Below are 21,505 nucleotides of genomic sequence, written 5' to 3'. Positions count from 1 at the left end.
ATGGAGGTACCAGGCTTGGCGCACAACATCACCAGTCCGTTAAGTCCCTGCGAGGGCATGATCAAGGACCTGAGCTTGAACGCCATACAGTTATGTGAACGAGATGGTAAGAGAAAACGAGCTTTAATCACCCTTTTTTATTCATGCATTAGGCCTGTTTTTTTTTTTTTTTTTGCACAAGGCTTGCATAGGGGTGGTTTGTGGTTGGTTTTTAAGACGCATAACGCGTCCCCGTATTGTGTGTTTGTGAAGGGAATAAGGGTCGGCTGCTCCACCGGTTCCTTGGATGAATGGTGCGCTCGAGCGCGTGTGTGGAATATGTGAGTGAAGCAGGAAGGATTTCAAAATGAAAATGTGTAGAGAAAACCAGAGCAGCATCACATCACATGTGCAGAAACAACGATCTGACTTTATTTCAGCACCACAGACAGAGGCTGCACACGCCTATAATAACCGCCTCTTCCAATTTGTACCAAAAAAACTCCTCATTGTGGTTTTAAATGTCATTTATGAAGTCGTCCACATGCAAATGTGCTGTTTAATCACATCTGACACTGCATTTAAAACTTTTAATGATCACATTATGTGCCGTTAAATGCAGCTTTTGTGTGAATTTAATCCGAAATTTGAAGATTTTCTCTGTAAAATGAGCAGGTTTCACCCTGGAGCATGTGATGATGATGGTGATGATGAGGTGGTGGTTGGGTGGGGGTGGGGGTGGGGGGGAGAAAAAGCAAGTCATCATCAGGAGGGAATGAGAGGCTCAAACATGGCTGCACGCACGTGTGTGTCTGTGTGTGTGTGTGTGTGTGTGTGTGTGGAGCTTTGTCACCCATCAGTGCAAAACTACACACCATTGATTCCACATCTGAGTCGATACTCGTGGTCACAGACAGAGCCCTTTTAATTAAGATTGTTGGTTCATTCACATCGTTTCATTATGGGGTGGGGGGGAGTAGTGATCATCTTTTTTTTTTGTCTTGATACTGATCAGGAAACAGTAATTGATCCATCGAGGAGCCGATGTTTTTGCCTTCAAATGACCCCTGTGTCATCTCTATGGTCTGATCACAGTGCAGATCATTGTGCCACACACACACACACACACACACACACACACACACACACACACACACACACACACACACACACACACACACACGCACACACACACACGCACACACACACACACCACCTCATTTTCTCATCTACCAGAGCTGCTTCTTACCATGTCATTCAGCAACAATGCCGTTTTATATCCTCTTATTGCTGCACTGGCCTGATGAAAGCTGTCATTATAATAATGCTGTGTGTGTGTGTGTGTGTGTGTGTGTGTGTGTGTGTGTGTGTGTGTGTGTGTGGGTTGGGCCTGGACTTTTTCCTCTAATGGATCACATGTGCACACCCTTTGTGGCTTTGTGCTTCCTTTGCTGCAGGTTGATCGGCTTTTGTCTCCGCAGCATCGCACAGTCACTTTTTTTTTTTTTTACTATTATGTGGAGAAAGAGTGTGTAAAAGAGTGTCTCTGCTTCCCTGAGACACCCACGTACTGTCTGTTTATGGAGCAACGCGGTCAAAACATCTCCCTCCCTGTGCAGCAGATCCTGTCAAACAATCGGTGTCTGTCAAGTCGATGGAGAAAGTGTGTGTTTATCTGTCACGTGCACCAGCAGTGTACAGTATGTATATGTGCAAATATCTACTTCATTAGACAAGATACATGAGGGGATGATTCTGCAGCTTCTATTTAGGTGAATCTTCGTCTCTAAAAATCAATTTAGACTTAAGTAGGATGTATTATACAGTGCATTTAAATATGTTATGTTAAAGAGGTAGTTTAGGATTTTGGAAGTGTGGTTATTATGAGGTAGTTAATGGTAAATGGTGTGTATTTATAAAGCACTTTTCAGACCTTTAAAAGCTGCTTTACACCCATTTATACAGTGTGTCAATGTACAGTGCTTTTTCTATTTCTCATATTATTCCATTTAACCCTTTAAACCCTAAAAACACAACATTTGGGCTGCATCTTTTAGTCTTATATCCTTTTTTTACAGCACAACCTTTTCAACTATATAACCACACGTGAGCAAAGTGTTTAAATCAGGTTGAATTTGTGAAATTTATGAACTTCTGCAAAGTTTTAGCTGCTCCTGGGTTTTATAAACTGACTCAAAACTTCGAATCAACGACACATAAGAAGACCAAAAAAACGCATTTTGTCTGAAGATTACTTATTAACACACACCCACAGCATGCCCATATAAGGAGTTGTGTATTATTCCAATACCCCCACCCATATACATGTAAACACTATCCCTCTATCCAAAAATAACCTTAATATAATGGGAAAAAAACTGCTATAATTAATCTATGACTCCCACAAACCACTGTTCTACAAAAACACAAAGAAAAAAACAGATTTTAACCATAAACAAAAGACTAAATTCTACACTTAAACCTTCTGCCACTGCCCCCACACGCTGCTATTTATGTAGTAATTTATTGCACTGAAGTGCCTTTTAATGGTTCTGTACTGTCCATCATTTATTTTAATCGTTATTATTCTTTTATCGTCATTTTATAGCTTTGTACGTAGAACAGATCGAGTGCTACGTTTGTTTTCTTTCCAACATGGTAGAGCTTAAGGTCTTAAGTGTCTTCAGAATATATTTACCACTTTAAATCACAGTCACACAGTCTTTGTAAACAGCTCACTCTCCCACACCAAAGGCCATGAAGAGAAAATTGTGTGTTTTTAGCTCACAAGAGACGGGAGATTCTGCTTTACTGCTGCCTCATTGTTTTAAATTGGTGTCACTTATGTAAATCCAAACAAAGGATTTGGAGCATAAAGGTCACAGAATAACAATTTGGGTACAAACTGGTGGAGGCAGCAGTACACTCTTTAAAATCATTTAATTTCTCTGTGGACTTTGGTGCACAAACTTCAGTTTCCAGAGCGTTTTGGCTGCTTTTTTTCCATTTCTATGTTCAAACATACAGAATACATATAAGAATGTGCAACGTAGAGTGTCTTGGATCCTTTTTTTCCATTAGAAAAAGTACTAAAAATGTTTAAAATCGAATTGAATTTGTGAAATTTGGAAATACGTCACAGGTCAAAGGTCACTTCGCTCGTTTTTATTACTTATTTTTGTGACTTCTGCACAATTATTGCTATTTTATATCACTGCTAAAAATCCCCTTTTAAAATGAATCCTAACTTTGACTCAACAAAAGCTTTTGTAAAGCCTGCATATGTAACCTATAAACACACAAGCCCAGGACGTCCATATAAGGAGTTGTGTATTATTCCCAGATCTGTGCAGTGCGATTAGAAATTATAGATAGAAATTAGTGCTGTCAAACGTTAACGCGTTAACAGCGTTTAACGGCGTCAACAGCGTTTAACGGCGTCAACAGCGTTTAACGGCGTCAACAGTGTTTAACGGCGTCAATGTTAACGCACGTTAGCGCATGACGCGTTTCCATGACGACTGACCGGAAAAAGACGCGCATGACGTCATGTTTACGCGACTCCGGATTGTTAAAATGAGTACACAGGTACGCTGGTTATTTGTAGCGCTGCTCTTTTCGTTTAATAAACAGACCGCTCCAGTTCGGCTGTAGGCGCGCAAACGGCCGCTAAAAGGAGCTAATGCAGCTAACGGAGCTAACTGGTAAACGGTGCCTGGACTCTGGTGTCGCGGCACGTAAACATAACATCACGCGCGTCTTTTTCCGGTCAGTCGTCATGGAAACGCGTCATGCGCTAACCTGCGTTAACCTATTGCACAGCACTACTTAAAATAATGTTGACTTTTCTCAGGTGAGAGAAAAGGTCGACAAACTTTAAGCACACCTTTAAATTATGTTGAATGCTTTCTGGTGTATTTCTGTAAATGTGCACACGCTCATTCAAAGCAACCTTGAGATATTCAAGAGTTTTTTAAACACTCGTCCTTCTTCAGTCTTCTTGGAAACTGACCCATTTTTTTTTATTATCTGATCAATAATATGTCCTTACTTTGGACCGTATTCATTACAGTTTAGTATATCTTTCTATATTTACCCGTCTTACCCGTTAATATTTAATTGCCAGCATGAGAGGCTTATGTGCCTGTGCTGACCCAGCAAATGGAAGTATATGCATGTTGCTTCTTCTTCTTCTTCTTCAGTCGACTGTGGGAACGAGCCCTCCTTCTTCCCTCACACACACACTGAGAACTGTTGGAGCATTTCAATGCACAAAAGAAATGCTGTTATACAAGTTGTTTCTGTGTGCTGCCCTGTGTGCTGCAGCCTTAATGGTTCACTTTAGTGACAGTGTCGTGAATAAACAGTGGGCAGGGAGGCGACGACGAGTGGGAAACTCCAAGTATCTGCTCCTTTTTCCTTGATGCTAATTTGTCACCAAGCTGCCACGGCAGACCCCGGGCCACCATTTTGAGTCCTCTAACCACATCGAAGCGATATTAACAGGCTGTAATGAAATAGATGCTACATGGTCCCCTTTTGCTGTGGTTGTGACATAAGTGAATTTCCTTGATGGACGACTGCCGCGTATGAAATCTCTCTGCAGCAGCTCCAGTCGTGTCGCCTTCAGTCTGGTTCTGTGTGTGTGAGTCCATCCATTTTCTTCATTTTCTAGCACTTTATCCTCCACAGGAGGGTCGCGGCGTTCCAATCTCAGCCGACATAGGGCGGGCGATAGGTGGGATCGCACCCTGGACAGTTCGCCAGTCCATGGTCCATCACACCTACGGTCAATTTGAGTGTCCAATTTACCTAATCCCCATATTGCATTTTTTTGGACTGTGGGAGGACACTGGAGAACCCGGAGAACGCCAAAGCTGCAAAGGCAAGAGCGCTAACAACGATGTAAATAAGAAATAAAACTGAAAAGACCCCTACTTACTTTTAATATCTTTTTTTAAAAAAGCAATAAGAAAACATCAGTTGATTCAATCAAATCTGTAACAGATGACAAACCTCGTCCTCGTGCCCTTATGATAACAGACATGATGTCAGTGAACTTTACTGGGGATCTGCTGCTGTATGAATTCTGCAGAGATATTTTTTTTATTTATATATTTCGAGTTTCAATTTTTTAAATGCCAGATGTCTCGCCATAAACCTGATTGCACAATTTTTTTTATTTATTTATTTTTTTTTTTAAAGCCCTGCATTAAAGATTATTGCCTCAGGACATGTTCGCCTGCTCCAATGCTCTGCAACTGCAACTGCTAAGATGGTGAACGCTCTGTACGTGATAAACATCAGTGTGTTCAAATTGTCATTGTGAGTATTTATAACGTGTCAAAGTGCCACATATAAATGTGCAGCTACGATGGCTGCTAACAGCACATTAAGATGTCGGAGCCTCAGTACTAAACTAAATATTAAAATATCGATTCTATGTATTGTCATCCTTCCTCGTGAAATATGGCAAATATCGATCTTTTTAACGTGTATAAATTGGACGAGTTTGCTAATTTACGAAGGGCGCAAATCGATGCCAAAATGGACAGCAAAAATAAAAAATTGCTGCCTTCCTGTCTAGTTGAGGCCATGGTTACGGTCGACTTTTTTGTTTGTCTTGGTCTATAACATCTTCCCACCAAGTTTCGGGAAATTTGGTGAAACTCAATTTTGTTGTTATGGTTTTCACCTTAGGGGGTCAGTATAGAACCATTGAGCAAAGCACGTGTCTGGGAACTATGCCAATATCGCATCAATATCCACACCAGACACCTGATAGCGTGAATTCTTGGCTCCACAGTGCAGCACAGAGTTCTACACAAACTTCCAGCCTCAGAGGATTTATCTGTCCAGTGGATACATTTTATATGACGGTAATGTGCCTGCTAGAGCCTGCAAATGAACACTTTTCCAAATGCTAACTGCTGTTAGCTCGCAGTAGCCTCTGTGGCTGATGTCATTTCCTGTCCTTTAAGTTTCGTTTTACTTTTTTTTTAAGGTGGACCTAAAGAGATACAACTAAACAGAGCGCTCTGAACAGGGCTGTTTTGGCAGGGTAATTGAACTGCTGTGGTGCTTCATGCTTATGGTATTTTGACCAAAGCATACATGTTCATTAGGACACCAGGGAGCTAGGTTAACTTGGAGAAATAGGGTATAATATGTCCCCTTTAAAACGTTGTTATAATACTATTAGAATTTGAGGACTTGAACCGGCAACCCTTTGTGTGTCAAGCTCAAGTTCTCTTTCCCTGAGTGATTTAAAACATCCTGGAAAAGTGAACGTTTTTGTGCTTTTATGCAGAAAAACCTTCACTTACCTGGACCAAAAGTGTGGCAGTGACGAGTGTGTCTTCAAACTCTGTGAGTGATAACTGTTACTGTAGAAACACGATTCCAACAGTTGGCTGGATTTATTGCGGCAACACAACATCGTTTATCGTGTAAGCTGGTATTTTCGTTTGGCCATTGTTCAATGTTGACAGTTGTGCGCCACGACTGCGCTGCCAAGAAGCCACGGGGGTGATTATGCAGCCACTGTTGGGCTGTGTAATATACTCACATGCTATTTAGTTTTTAACTGTATTCACTAGTTTGAAGAAAAATATTATGTAAGCTTGGCTTGGCCTTTTTTTTTTCAGTTCCTGGTAAACAAAATCACTTCTGTAGCCAAATGAAACATTTGATGTGTTTGCTTTTAACACAGCGAAGAATTGATGAGTCATTCGTGAGTGTTTGGAAAATTCAAAAGAACACGTCAATCACATAAGTGTCTTCTGTTTAATTAGCGTGTCAGAATATAGGGACAGGCTCTGCTTTTTCTGTTGTTATTTCCCATTATTTTTCACTGTGGTTTTTGTTTGCTGCTCAGAAAACGTGTTGGGTCTGTGGAACGTTGGCTTTGTTGATCTCACTCTGAGGGAAAGATGCTCTTCCGACGGCGGATTCTTTCACTCTCAGCGTGGTCTCATTCACAGTCTCGCCTTTTTTAGAAAGCCTGCGAGCGTTAATGCTTCAAGAGAGTCTGTCGCTCCGCTGCTCGTACACTTCAGTTTTACAGAAGCGGGATGAAACGCAACATACACTAACCTTAAAGGTGCATTATGTAATAAATCTAAAGCCACTGGCCATAAAATCCTCCTAATATGTCACAGAGACTCAGGAATAATGTTCATATAACAAACTGAACTCACCAACAACAACAGTACAGACAAAATATTTGCATCATGTTTTGGCATGTGGCGCCACCTACCGCCGTCTACCAATCATTGCAGTCAGTCAGAGTCTCAGCTGCCGAGCAACCACGGGTTGCCAGTTACGTCAGAAAACGAAACCTAAAAGACCTTGGCATTTTGAATTTGAATGTAGTAACTGTTTTTGGCCACATTCTTACATATGGCACCTTCAAAGTAGAGCACTACTCTCTCTCAGGTGGTGGACACAGGGCCGGCCCAAGGCATAAGCGAACTAAGCCGCTGCTTAGGGCCCCGTGACCACTAGAGGGCCCCCAAGAGCAATTAACTAAAAAAATAAAATAAAATTTGGATTGCGGTAGCTTATTTAGAATTGTTCTCCCCGTTTTTACCAAAGCTTTCACGGTTTTTATATAGTTGTCAGATGTTATTTAAATGTATATTTTATTTATAAACCATTGTTCCGGGTGCCTCTGTTGCCTCCTATTTATTTGGTTATTTTATTTAATGCTGTGTTTTTTTTACATATAAAAGCCAAATCTTTGTGTTACAGGAGTGTATTTTGAATCCCCCCACATTTTTAGATTTTCAGTCCTTAATATCTTAATATTTTATTTATAAACCGTTTGGTTTATGTATTGATTCTCTGTGTCGCCAGTAGGGGGAGTTGCTGATTTTGTCAAATATTAATTGAAAGATTTTTCTGTAAGTTTGCAAATCTGGTGTCTGCTTCCACACATTAATCACTGTGAATTATAATCTAACTACAACAACAAGTTCTTTAGTTTGACCAGTGTATTCGTATTCGTGACAGAGTAGAATAAGTAGAAAAGTAGAATACCTTTAGTATGGTAGGTGTGAATCATCAATAATCATTATTGGCAGTAACAGAGGGCCCCAAAATCTAATTTTGCTTAGGGCCCCATGGAGGCTTGGGCCGGCCCTGGGTGGACGTGTTCATCACCAGCCGTCCGATGCTAATCAAATAACCTTCCATTTACCAATAAAGGCTGCTAATAAGTATTATACAGCATCGAGCCAGGTGTGCCTGGAACAAATGCGACCGCAGAGAGCCATCAGCGAGGGCCCATGAATGCACGTTAACAAGATTCTTAATGATCCTCGTGCATCAGGCGATGGCATTTTCGAGTAAAAGAGCACAACGCACCAATGTCGACGTTGATAGAGTTGATGGAGAGCTTTTATGCACCAGTGCTGCAGATATTCCTGTGTCCTCCAGGTTGTTTCCCTGCTCAAAAAAGTACAAAAAGCTGCATCATAATCTGAATTATGTATTGAATCTGAGATTCCAGAAGCACAAAAAGTGTATCATATCTAAGGCGTTGGGCGCACTCCTCTTATCCAAACAAAGAGTTAATCCAAAGATTTGAAAGTATATCAATAAAACACCTTTGTTGCCGTGCGTTTTAAAGGCAACAAAACAGTGGAATCACTGAGCTTATTTCATTCAGGACTGAAGATATTGTGTTTGCTGCTGCTGTGACTCAGCAAAATGAATATTGCAGGTGCAAAGCAGCGAGAGCCGAGTTACATCGAGCCTCCTGTGTGACGCTGTTAAAGGTCATACTCTCTACCTGTGAACGTCTGACCTTGTCTTTGTCTCCTCCTTGTTTCCTCCTGTTCTCTCACAGGATTTAACTTTGCCACTGAATCTCACCACAGCTGTTTGTCCGTAGGCAACGTGCACATAGTATACAGTCTGCTGAGGTATATAGTATATAGTATATAGTATATATAGAGATACAAGTATTCTTTAACCTCAAAGTCGTGGAACCGAATTCTTATTTTTATATCGTTTGTCGAAAATGATATAGAAAAGTGAACAGAATATTTCTTATTTTTGACAGAACTGTTAGTGACACGAAACTCAAGTGAAGCTCTTCAGTTCCCACAGGAGCCTGACCTTGGGTTTAGCTTTATAGCTAGATGCTATGTGTCTCATAGATACTATGTCGAGTATTTATGAGATCTTACGATTTAGTATCTCATAATTACAACTTAGTATTTCGTAATAATGACATAGCATCTCGTAATTATGACTTAATATCCTATAATTACGACTCAGTATCTCATAATTAGGATTTAGTATCTCATAATTACAACATAGTATCTCGTAATTGCAACTTTGTATCTCATAATTATGACTAAGTATCTCATAATTACCACTTGGTAGCTCATAATTACGACTTAGTGTCTCGTAATTGTGACTTAGTATCTCATAACTACGACTTAGTATCTCATAATTCCAACTTAGTATCTCATATTTATGACTAAGTATCTTATAATTACGACTTTGTATATCATTACTATGACTTAGTATCTCATAATTATGACTTAGTATCTTATAATAACAACTTTGTATCTCATTATTATGACTTAGTAGCTTGTAATTATGAGGTACTATCTTATAATTACACATAGTTTGTGTACTGTGTGTACTGTGTGCATTTGGAAAGCCTCCCTGTGTCAGTGTAGTGATTTTCATTTGCAGGTTAATTAGAGTAGGATTACAGTAAACAAGCTAAATCAGCGTTTTGCATGGATTTCAGGAGGACACGGGAGGGTGAAAATGTGTAGGGGGCGCTCCTTTCAGAGTGTGAAGGGAAAACGTTTCAGACGTTTCTGAATCAGCAGAATTTTCCTCTTCTCTGGTCAATGTTTACAGTCACATACTGCAGTAAAATCACTGAGTGATTAATACGATAAACTTGAACCATATTTTCTGCGTCGTGTCTGACATAAGGTCTCTGTATTTTTGGGCTTTAAAAGAACAATATTTCACCTCCTCTGGGACTATGTTATCTTTTCCAAACACTGATGTCAGAGAGTGTCAACAGGCCTGGTTACTTTTCTTGCTTTTGTTGTCGGGTCAGCAGCAGAGAGTTCCAGTGCAGAGATCACCGTCTGCTCTGTACTGGAGCGTTTATCTCAGTTGAAGCAGAACTTATCATCATCTCCGTGGAGTTTAAAGACAGAGAGATGTGACGGTGAGGTGTTTTCTTTAATAAAACAGAGGCACGGGCGTGTGAGGGAAACACATCACAGGGAAATTAGCCTGAGGATGTAACCGGCAGCCTGCTGTAAGTGTTTACTTATTCAGTAATCCTGTGTCATTAATGCACCTAAAATCAAGACATTTGCATCAAGTGTAGATTGATACGTCCAACGTTCACACAGGAGCAATTAATCATTTCATACATAATTCATTAGTCCGTCATATTTATTTAGATTAACTCCATCATGAGGTGCATTATTGTCTAAGCCCTTAACTTATCAAGGTCTTTTGTTTCTGTATATTTACAATTACACTATCCAACAGAGTTTAATCCAAATTGTAATTGCGATTGTTTGATAAAAGATAAAAGATTATGTGCTACAGGAATTCAACATCCCAAAAATCTTGCTCTGATAATGAAAATGTGTTTTGATGTTGACAGACTGCAAAAATGTCGAATCTTTATCATATCGATCAATGAAAGTGTCACATAAAAATGCACAAATGATGACTTAAATTAATTCTGTCTGACGATAATGTGCAGCTTATCTGATTATTTGCAGTAATCAGATTGTCGCGTTCATAAACTAGTGATTAAGATCAAAGTCTGTTGTGTTGATAGAGCCTCGAATCAAACCAGAATGAACCGGTTCACGTTTAATTTCTGTTTATTAGAATTAAACCATGGACTAAAAATGCCCACTGTTAACCAAATGTGTTGTCCACACAGTCCAATTATGGGATGACTCTTTAACTTTGCCCTCTCTGAGCTCCATGCTCTGCAGCCTCTCCATGGATGGAGTTAAGTTGCGTTTGTGTGTGTTCTCCCGTTTTCTGCATTCTTGGTTTTACTCTCTTGTGTTTGGACCCCAGAGCATGTACAGAAAACACATTGTTGCTGTGCCAAGTGGGCGTGGTCTGCGTGTGACGCAAAGTCTATATTCATCCTAATACTACAAAGATCTCATTCAACCAGCGGCGGACGGTGGCATTGGTGACCTGACTAATAGATGAGGCCTAGACATTGTTGTAATGGACTTTTTTGTTTGAAATTTAAACTAAATTTATAAGTTTATCAAACATAAATATATAATTTTTTATGTTTTTTGTGTTGCCTTCTGTGTGAAATACCCTTCACAAATGAATCCCTCTCTGGCCAAGATGAGAGGAAATCTCATCAGCAGCTTTTGAAATATTTAATGCCATTTATGTTCTGGGAAAGCAAAGCGGATGCGTGTGCATGTGCATGTAGAAGGACTGATGTGTTTCCATGGCAACATATATGGAAGCTGGTAATGCGGGCAGTTATGTGGTTGATACATACTGCGAGTGCTTTCTGGGGACTCGTTGCCAAGAGGCTGTTCCAGTGTGGAGCAAAAAAATAAAATAGCTGGGCAGAGATTTAAGATGTGCTGCTGAATATTAGGTGGTGTCAAAATATCGCTTTGGTGATAACTCGTCGTCCTTGAAATAATCGATATTTTAATTAACAAGTTAAGACGATCTCAAGTAAACAAATCTGCCGGGGTTCACTCGCCAGGTGTCGCTGCTTGATGTCTTTTAAATGTGCGGAAAGCACTGAAGCAAAAGTATGGGGTCTGTGCTTGGATCATTACTTTGCTTTTTTTTGCATTTCACCTCTCGGTTGCATCGTTCAGAGTTATGGAATTCGTCTCCACGGTTACGCTGATGATACGCAGACGTATGTGCACATAAAACCCTTAATGATCGCTCACAGATCGTCGAAGTTGAGGGAGTTTACAGCAGGATAATGGTGGAGAAAGATACGTTAAGAGACGCCCCATCCACATTCAATACAAACTCGCGGCCCGGGGGCCACGTGTGGCCCGCCAGTCGATGTCTTGCGTCCCTACACTTATTTTGAAATGACAAAATTCCACATTTAATTATATATAAGCCTGTGTAGTGTTTTAATTACAATTGTCTACATGTATATTTTGAGTTAATGTTTTAATTCTGTTTTATTTCTGTCTGTTTTTGTTATTTACAGGTTCATTTTGCGTCATAAATGTTTGAGTTCCTTTTTGTATTGAACTATCCATCAAAACAAACACTTTTACTTTGAAATGGTGAAAATGTACTGGTATTCTACTGGTATGCAGATAGGCTTTCTGGCATTTGGACCATACAATTAAAAGGTGCATTATGTAATAAATCTAAAGCAACTGGCCATAAAATCCTCCTAATATGTCACAGAGACTCAGGAATAATGTTCATATAACAAACTGAACTCACCAACAACAACAGTACAGACAAAATATTTTGCAGACTGCATATCATGTTTATGTTTTGAAATCATGTTTTGGCATGTGGCGCCACCTACCGCCTTCTACCAATCATTGCAGTCAGTAGAGTCTCAGCTGCCGAGCAAGCACGGGTTGCCAGTTACGTCAGAAAGCGAAACCTAAAAGACCTCGGTACTTTGAATTTGAATGTAGTAACCGTTTTTGGCCACATTCTTACATATGGCACCTTTAAATCATAATATTAACCAGAAAAGCACTCAGAGAGCACAGACCTCCGCAAAGGAAGCTCAGCCCCCCACAAAATAGCGATTAAAAATAGCGATAGCGTCTACGGATCACGGCCAAAATGTACTGGTATTCTACTGGTATGCAGATGGGCTTTCTGGCATTTGGACCATACAATTAAATAACAGGCACTTTTCTTCCACCTTCACAGGAAGTAAATCCCAGGACGGCAGCATCTCTGAGATGGAGGAGCTCCCCGTTCCTCAGAACATCAAGATCAGCAACATCACCTGCGACTCCTTCAAGATCTGCTGGGACATGGAGCCGTCCAGCAAGGAGCGCATCACGCACTACTTTATTGACCTGAACAAGAAGGAGAACAAAAACTCAAACAAGTTCAAGCACAAGGTAACAACGCTTGACTCAGCGCAGATAAACACTCCGCTCTCCGGGGACACGAGTCAGCTTAAAGGCCATTTTGTTGAGGTTTCATCGGAGTTAGCTGCGCTAAATAAAAACGGAAGGGATGTGTCGAGACTGGGTTCTGAGGTTTTGCAATAATGTGATCCACTGTGTGAGGAAAATGGAGAGCACAATCTAGGCAGTTTGCCAAGATAAATCTATTCCCAATTTATGAAAAGTGTGACTCGTTTTTTCCAGTAATCGCCCAGTTTTAAATTGGAAATGTAATGCTTTTATTCAGGTAAATGTCCTTTATCACAGCTGTTTTGGCATAGACTGTGCTCCCTGTGATGTTTTGGGCTCATTGGGTTTCATCTGAAAAGAATTTCAGTTTCACAGCAGGAACATTAGCACCAGCTCTTCTCTGACAGAGCCAGTGCTGGAGTTAATGTTTTGTTTCAGTTGACTTGGAAGTCGTAAGTCAGAACTGGCAGCGACATCAAACTTTAGAGTTAAGTAGCTCTCCAGTTCCCACAGGAACCTGACCTCGGGTTAACGTTAGCTATAGCGTGGTATGCTAACCAGCGAGTTAATATATTTCATTTGATAAACACATTACACGTTATTGTACACATAAAAACAGAGTGGCAGTGTATGGAAGCCCGTTTATGCCACACGGGGGGAAATGTTTTGTCAGAACTGGCAATGACATCGAACTGGGGTTAAGTAGACCTGACCTCGGGTAAACGTTAGCTATATAGTGTGGTATGCTAACTATATAGCGTGGTATGCTAACTTTTTGGTTCAGTTGACTTGCTCTCAAACTAGCTCTCCAGTTCCCACAGGAACCTGACCTCGGGATGACGTTAGCTGTATAGCGTGGTATGCTAACTAGCAAGGTAATAAATTTCATTTTATAAACACGTTAAATGTTATTTTATACATAAAAACATGAGAAGGGAAGTGTATAGAAGCCTGTTTATGCCACATGGGGGGGGGGGGGTCATGAATGAGTCATTTACTAAGTCAGATACTATCCCATAATTATCTAAGTCCGTTATAATAATGAGATACTATTTCAGAATAATGAGTTAGCAATGCATAAGTATGACTTAACGTCTAATAACTCATCTCAAAATAGATATTTTTTTAATTAGTAAGTGCCAAAAATATGGGACATTTCATTTGATATTTGATAGTTTTAAAGGTTAATTTCACCAAAATACCCAGTTTTGATGTATTCCATGTACATTTTAGTCTATTTGTACTTTTTTACAACTACTTTCATGTCTTATAAATTCATATAAATTGTTTTTTTTTAAAACTACAGCTTTCACATCACTAATGCTTAAAGTGGGCACTTTGAATTGTGAACACGAGTTGACAACTTGGAATAACAACTTCATGGGGTGTTTTAATTGAAACGTCCGTCTTTGTAAGCATAAAATGAAAATCTCCAAGAACAATTTGAACAAACTGTAACAGCGCTACCTTTAGTGTTACATATGGTGGTGCAGGAGATTTGAACAACTGGGCTTTCTTTATTTTTGTTTAGCCTATAATTGCAGCTCGGAGCCCGGAGTGTTGGTTTTTTAAACATTTGAAGTGGTTATTTTTGCTGCTGCTGCTGTTGAGAAACTTAATTGTCACAATTAGTGTGTCTTGCTTGTTTCCATGTTCATGTGAATACAATTCCAAACTAAATACACGTATGTTTCCGGTCTGCCATGCGTGACTATGCTTGGCAGACCCATGCTGCAAGCTCTCACAGCAATGTCACGTCTATAAACATAAGGGTTTAAAAATCTAAATCTAAATAAAGCATAAAAATAAAAGTAAAATAACATTTTATGTGCGGTGTGCATGTATGTTTCCAATCAGGCCTGCATGGGTGCCCAAAGAAAGGCTAAAAGGAATTTCTTTCTGACTCATTCATTCCTGTCATTAACCTTATTTTGCCTTCACTCTTTTCCTCCTCTTACTCCCTTCCTCCTTCCTTCCTTCCTTCCTTCACTCCAGGATGTTCCTACCAAGCTGGTGGCCAAGGCCGTGCCTCTGCCCATGACAGTGAGGGGTCACTGGTTCCTGAGCCCACGCACAGAGTACACCGTGGCCGTCCAGACCGCATCCAAACAGACAGACGGGGACTACGCCGTCTCCGAGTGGAGCGAGATCATCGAGTTCTGCACCGCTGGTGAGTAACGACGCCGCTCAGCCCCATGCCATGAGTGCATCCGTGACCACAGCGTGTGGCGTCACTGCGGCCTCTGTGAACCGAACGGTGCGCGGTGCTAATTAAGTGGATAACGTAGCTTGTATAGAATGGATGAGAAAAGATGGATGGATAAATGGAGGAGGGGCAGTGAGGAAAGAGAAGGATTACATGTAGGAGGGGCTGCTGTATATATGCTGTATATCTTCTGATGCAGAGGTCACAGGGTTCAACGCGGCTGGCTGGAGGCTTAGGCTGGGGGAGGGGAGGGGAGGAATGACACTGGCATTGAGAGGCTAGAGAGGGGGGAACTATGTCTTCACATTTCTGGTTCATTTCCACCTCAGGACCAGTGTTGCATGATCCCAAACTGCACCAAATGTCATCGTCATACAACCAATATTTACTGAGATCTGTTTTTGATTTAAAGGTGCATTATGTGATAAATGTAAAGCAACTGGCCATTAAATCCTCCTAATATGTCACAGAGACTCAGGAATAATGTTCATATAACAAACTGAACTCACCAACAACAACAGTACAGCCAAAATATTTGTATTTAAAAAAAATCTTTTGCAGACTGCAAATCGTGTTTTGTCATGTGGCGCCACCTACCGCCGTCTACCAATCATTGCAGTCAGTAGAGTCTCAGCTGCCGAGCAACCACGGGTTGCCAGTTACGTCATTATGTGAGCTGCAATGGCAGAGAAAACGAAACCTAAAAGACCTCAGTATTTTGAATTTGAGTGTAATAACCGTTTTTTTGGCCACATTCTTGCATATGGCGCCTTTAAATCTGCAGTCACTATAACAGATGACTTTAAAATAATATTCTTACACCGTTAACCCTTAGATGTTAAGAATGTGCAATATAGAGTGTCTTATATCCTTTCTGTTTTAAGCACAACCTATAGGCAATCTGATGAAATCATTTCTTTTTTCAAATTGGATTTAATTTGCTAGATTTAGCTCACTCTCGGATAAACAAAAACAGAGATTAAACTGTTTTCAAAGCTTGAAAATCGTAAAAACATTTATTCTGAGACCGTAAATGTGAAGAAATGTATTACAACAGTATCTAAAAACCATAAAAAAGCACACTTTTGCAGATTTCAAGGCATGCCATTATTCCATGTTGTACACATTACAGATAAAATAACAGAAATGGAGACAGAATGAACGGAGCCAGGGGAAAGAAAAGTCTGATTATCTGAGTCAGATCACCTGATTGACATTATGAAATATTAAAGGTTGTTATTAGGGCTGCAACGAAAGATTTTCATAATCGATTAATAATCAAAAATGATTCCGTTTTCATGATTTCCTTTGTGATGTGGAGCAAAGAAACCAGAAAAAAAAAAAATGTTTCTGAAGCTGAAAAATCAGAAAATACCTCTGCTCTTAGTTTGCCCTTAGTTGTAATGGAATTATTGATTAATGCCACAAAAGAATTCAAAGAAACTTTAAGTTGTAAACTGACTGATTGGCTGCGCTAACTTCCTCAGAGCCACAGTGTTAGTTTGGCTAAAATGTTGGGGAAACAGTGTAATGGAGTAGCAGTGAAGGGGGTGCAGGGGGTAATGAAGGTGAATGTTTAAAGACGCAGCCAAGACCTTCATTACTCCATAAAAAAAATAGGCTCATACGCAGACCATGCACTACGTTTTGACAGCTTCGGTCCTGAATGACCGTGGAGTGGACTTTACAGTAATAATGGAGCAAAAATAAACACGCATGTCTTTCTTTCACCTGCCATTAACTCGACCTTCGTGTTGCACGAGCGAGCGAAATACCAGAATAATCGAGTGATGGAGTGCTCCTGGCAAAAATGGCATTGTGGAAAAATGCCTGCATAATCAGGATTATTATTTTTCATATGCTTTGGATAAACTCCACACCCATTTGGCAGAGCTGGTATTATATTATATTATAGGACTGACTGAAAGTGATTTAGGCCAAAAATGCTGAGTCATTCCAGCCTCGGGTCGGCAGAGCTGAGTACACATAAGAATTCACATTATGCACTTTTCAATCTTGTTTATTTTTCTTATTTTATTTAATCAGGGACATTTGTGAATTTCCGATCCTCTCTGTGACTCCACATTAACATCCACAACTATTTTTTTATTTTCTTTTGCAGATTACTCCACGGTGCATCTAAACCAGCTCCTGGAGAAGGCAGAGGCCATCGCTGGCCGGATGCTGCCTTTCTCTCTCTTCTACAGGAACCAGAACAAAGAGTACTTTGACGATGCCAGGTAGGCAAACGATGACCAGAAGGAAACGGCTTGTTGCCAGGCAAAAAAAAAAAAAAAATGAGATTCAGCTGTGGGTAGTGCAGCTGCACAAAGCCTCTTGATTAGCTCCATAAATCCTCACATGTGTGCACCAATCTACTGCAGCAGGAGCAGCAAAATGCTGCCTGAAATTAACGTGAAGGGTCATACGCGGGTTCTCCTGACAACTTCCTCTGTGCATTTTAGTGTAGCAGAGGATTCTGGATTCCAAAGCCTCGTGTAACCTTGTGTCAGGCAAAGGCAGACGGTTGTTAAAGGTCCAGTGTGTAACATTAAGAAAGGGTTTATTGGCAGAAATCATATATACTACCATTCTTTATTGGGTGCATCTAAGAAAGTTGTACAAGTCTACAAGTACGAGTCTTTCACATTAAGACAGCTGCAGTAGTTCCTTCACGTGCATTTAAAATCTACATTCTCGCCTTTAGATACTGATTCATACTCTAAGACCAAAAACGGTTACTACATTCAAATTCAAAATACCGAGGTCTTTAAGGTTTCGTTTTTTTGGCGTAACTGGCAACCCGTGGTTGCTCGGCAGCTGAGACTCTACTGACTGCAATGATTGGTAGGCGGCGGTAGGTGGCGCCACATGCCAAAACATGATTTGCAGTCTGCAAAAAAAAATTTTTTCATGCAAATATTTTGGCTGTACTGTTGTTGTTGGTGAGTTCAGTTTGTTATATGAACATTATTCCTGAGTCTCTGTGACATATTAGGAGGATTTTACGGCCAGTTGCTTTAGATTTATTACATAATGCACCTTTAAATCCACCTTTAAGACAAAGAAACACACACGTTTGAAACAACAACACTCTGCTTTAGTTGCAGTCTACGCTGCTTTTTGTATGACTTCCTGTCAAAGTCCTCTTGCTGCAGCGTTGTTGTTGTTGTTGTGCTTCATTCTAATGGCTTCTCTCCATCCTCTCAACGCCTCACACAGCTCACTACTGTCTCTCTTTTGTTGGAGCTTTGCTGCATGACGTCATCTCTCCACAGCCCTCTCTCTCTCTTTTGCTGAGTTGCAGCTGCTCCACAGCACTGCCCCTTAAAGTGCTTCTGTTAAACTGCACCACCTTGTGGCGAGAAAGGGACACTGACGGCCATTATGAGGCCTCTCTGATCCTGTGATCTGGGGTGGGAGCTGAATAATTGCATAATGTCCACAACAAAGCATCAATTACAGATATAATGACAACCTCTGGAGTGATCGCAGGGTAATCACAGATTAGAACTGGAGCAGCAGAACTCACATTTTTCTCTGTGTGCAGCTGCTGCAGCGGAACAAATTACATTCATTGTTTTGGATGTTGTTAATTTGTTTATTTGCTGTTTAACCCTTTAAGGTACTACTCATCCATTTGGTCGAGCACACTTTAAGTCACTATATCTCATTGAAAAATGCATCAAGCTGAACTCACTAACACTTTTTTTAAAAACTAAAAGCCTGGTATGAAATGCTAGTAAATTGGGTCTCATTACTTCATTTTTTGTTACATTTGTAAGTCATTTTTGTACATTTTTTCAAGATAACTTAAGTATTTTTGAATCGAGAATCGTATGAATCGAATCGGTTGAATTGAGAATCGTTTGAATCGAGAATCGAGAATCGAATCGTGAGCCACACAAAGATTCACATCCCTAATGACAGTTACATCTGGCCCTTTGAGGGTCACCATTACGCTGATGTGGCCCTCAGTGAAAATTAACCCCTGGCTTTAGGGGGAGAAAATAACACTGATTAAAAATGCTTTACTTCTGTTTGCCCGTAAAGGGAAAATAACTGTTTGTTTCCAACACACTGAGTTTTGTTCTTTTCTTCTTGTCCACAAACTCCAGAGAGAAGCAGGGGAACCAGATGCTGCCGTCAGTGAAGGACAACAGCGGCAGCCACGGCTCTCCCATCAGTGGCAAACTGGAGGGCATTTTCTTCAGCTGCAACACAGAGTTCAACACGGGCAAACCCCCGCAGGATTCCCCGTACGGCCGCATGCGCTTCGAGGTCCGCGCCAACACGCTCTTCAACCCCGACACCAACCTGTACTTTGGGGATTTCTACTGCATGTACACGGCCTACCACTACGTCATCCTGGTGCTGGCGCCCAAGGGCTCCCGAGGCGACGACTTCTGCAAGCAGCGTCTTCCGGCGCTCGACATCGGCAGCAACCCTTTCCTGACCTGCAAGCAGGTGGAGGAGTGCGACGGCGGCCTGGTGTTCCATCACGCTCAGGACGTCATCCTGGAGGTGATCTACACGGAGGCCCTGGACCTGGCGCTGGGCACGGTGGCGGAGATCAGCGGACACCAGCTGATGAGCATGTCCACGGTGAACGCCAAGAAGGACCCGAGCTGCAAGACCTGCAACATCAGTGTGGGACGCTAAGACGACCCGGGCGGATTGTCAAGAGAGCGAGGGGAAGGGACTAAGAAGTGACTGACCTCCACACACACACACACACACACACACACACACACAGACCAACACATGCATGACGCAGCAGATTTAGAAAGCTCCCAGACAGTGCACACGCCAACACATTCTCTGTAACTCTGAATATTCCCAAAGAAGGATGCAGAGGGGAAAAAATAGAGGATGGTGATCTACTCTTTGACATCTGCCTGCCACTGTGCAGTCATCTTAAAAAGTTGGGGGTTTTGCCCCCCGAAATGTTGAAAACATACATGAAAAAACACACACGTAAAGATGTCCGTGTAAGGGACCACAGCTGAGAAATCTAAACCTGGGACAGCGACACAGATCCATGCGTCCGTCCTGCAAGTTAACACCGTCATAGTCACCAAACCCTTTAACTGTACTAAAAAAACATGGGCTGTTTCTATTATATTTAAAGTGATTTTTTCTGTTTTTTTTTTTTTTTATCAGTTGTTCCATATTATGTTGTCAGTGACCTTTGCCTGGTTTTTATTGATATACTGTTAATTGATAATTTTGGCATTTTGCTCTTTGACTGTTTCTCTCTTGAGATGATGATGTTTTGTTTTTATTACACAGTAGACAAAAAAAATCTGACTTCTTTTACCTCCTACTAGTGGCACGTACTGGTACTACACCACACGTTCCTAGGGCTGCAGCATCAATAGTCATCTTTCTTTATACCAAAGGTATTAAACACTAGACGCTAAACCTGCTGTGGAAAAAACAAATGCAACAACCTCTAACACGTGTACTCACTGATGATTCTCTGATGGCCAACTTGTGAACTACTCATTAACACTTTTGTTTTTTAAGGAAAAGAAAAGCATGATGCAGTTTCGTGGAGAATGAAAGCTGTCGGCGCCGCGCTCATAAACCTTTTTTCTGCAACGTTCGATGCGTTAATTTATTGTAGTCGGTGGAAAAGAAAGTAGAACCATAAACTGTGTTTATTAGCAGAATAAATGTGAAAAAATATTTATTTTTATTGATATTCATATACATATATATATATATTGTATATATATAGAAAATTATATAAACCAGAAGTGCACAATGTTGAAAGCTCTGATCATCGTCGACGACAGCATTTAGAAGGATATTAAAAAAAAAAGAAATTGAACAGCCGTATATGACTTGCACTATGATGTCAAGGTTCACTAACATTCACATTATTTGCCACGGTGAACATGGAAATTGAATGGTCACAATTTAGATTCAAATCCTCGATGCATATCATAGCACAATGCAGGACTTAAAAAACATGCACAAACACGGATTGTCTCACTGTTTGCATTTATGTACTTTTGTTTTTTTTTGCCAAGATAGCACTTATTAAAAACGCAGTTTCCACATCAACTATGGACAAAAAAAATAGCATTTTTTTTGGCAAGGAATAGAAGAGAAGTACCATATTATTACGTACAGTAATGTTAAAATGACTAACATGTTACTAACATCAGGTTGTTACAGC

At 40.6% G+C, this 21,505-nt stretch overlaps 1 protein-coding gene across 1 annotated transcript; it reads left to right on the top strand.

Moving 5' to 3' along the window:
* On the top strand, positions 1 to 19,980 carry LOC310933759 (phytanoyl-CoA hydroxylase-interacting protein-like; the record flags this gene model as incomplete). Its single annotated transcript, XM_083897326.1, has 5 exons — positions 1 to 106; positions 12,898 to 13,094; positions 15,108 to 15,282; positions 17,441 to 17,558; positions 19,437 to 19,980. 5 exons carry the CDS (start codon positions 1 to 3, stop codon positions 19,978 to 19,980), a joined length of 1,140 nt encoding a protein of 379 aa, XP_083753452.1.
* Between the last annotated feature and the right edge of the window lie 1,525 nt (positions 19,981 to 21,505).

The sequence above is a fragment of the Microchirus variegatus genome (assembly GCF_963457635.1).
Source record: "Microchirus variegatus genome assembly, chromosome: 11".
In the NCBI taxonomy this organism is placed as follows: domain Eukaryota; kingdom Metazoa; phylum Chordata; class Actinopteri; order Pleuronectiformes; family Soleidae; genus Microchirus; species Microchirus variegatus.
The sequence above is the reverse complement of the archived record's forward strand: the minus strand, read 5'-3'. Positions and strand labels throughout refer to the sequence as shown.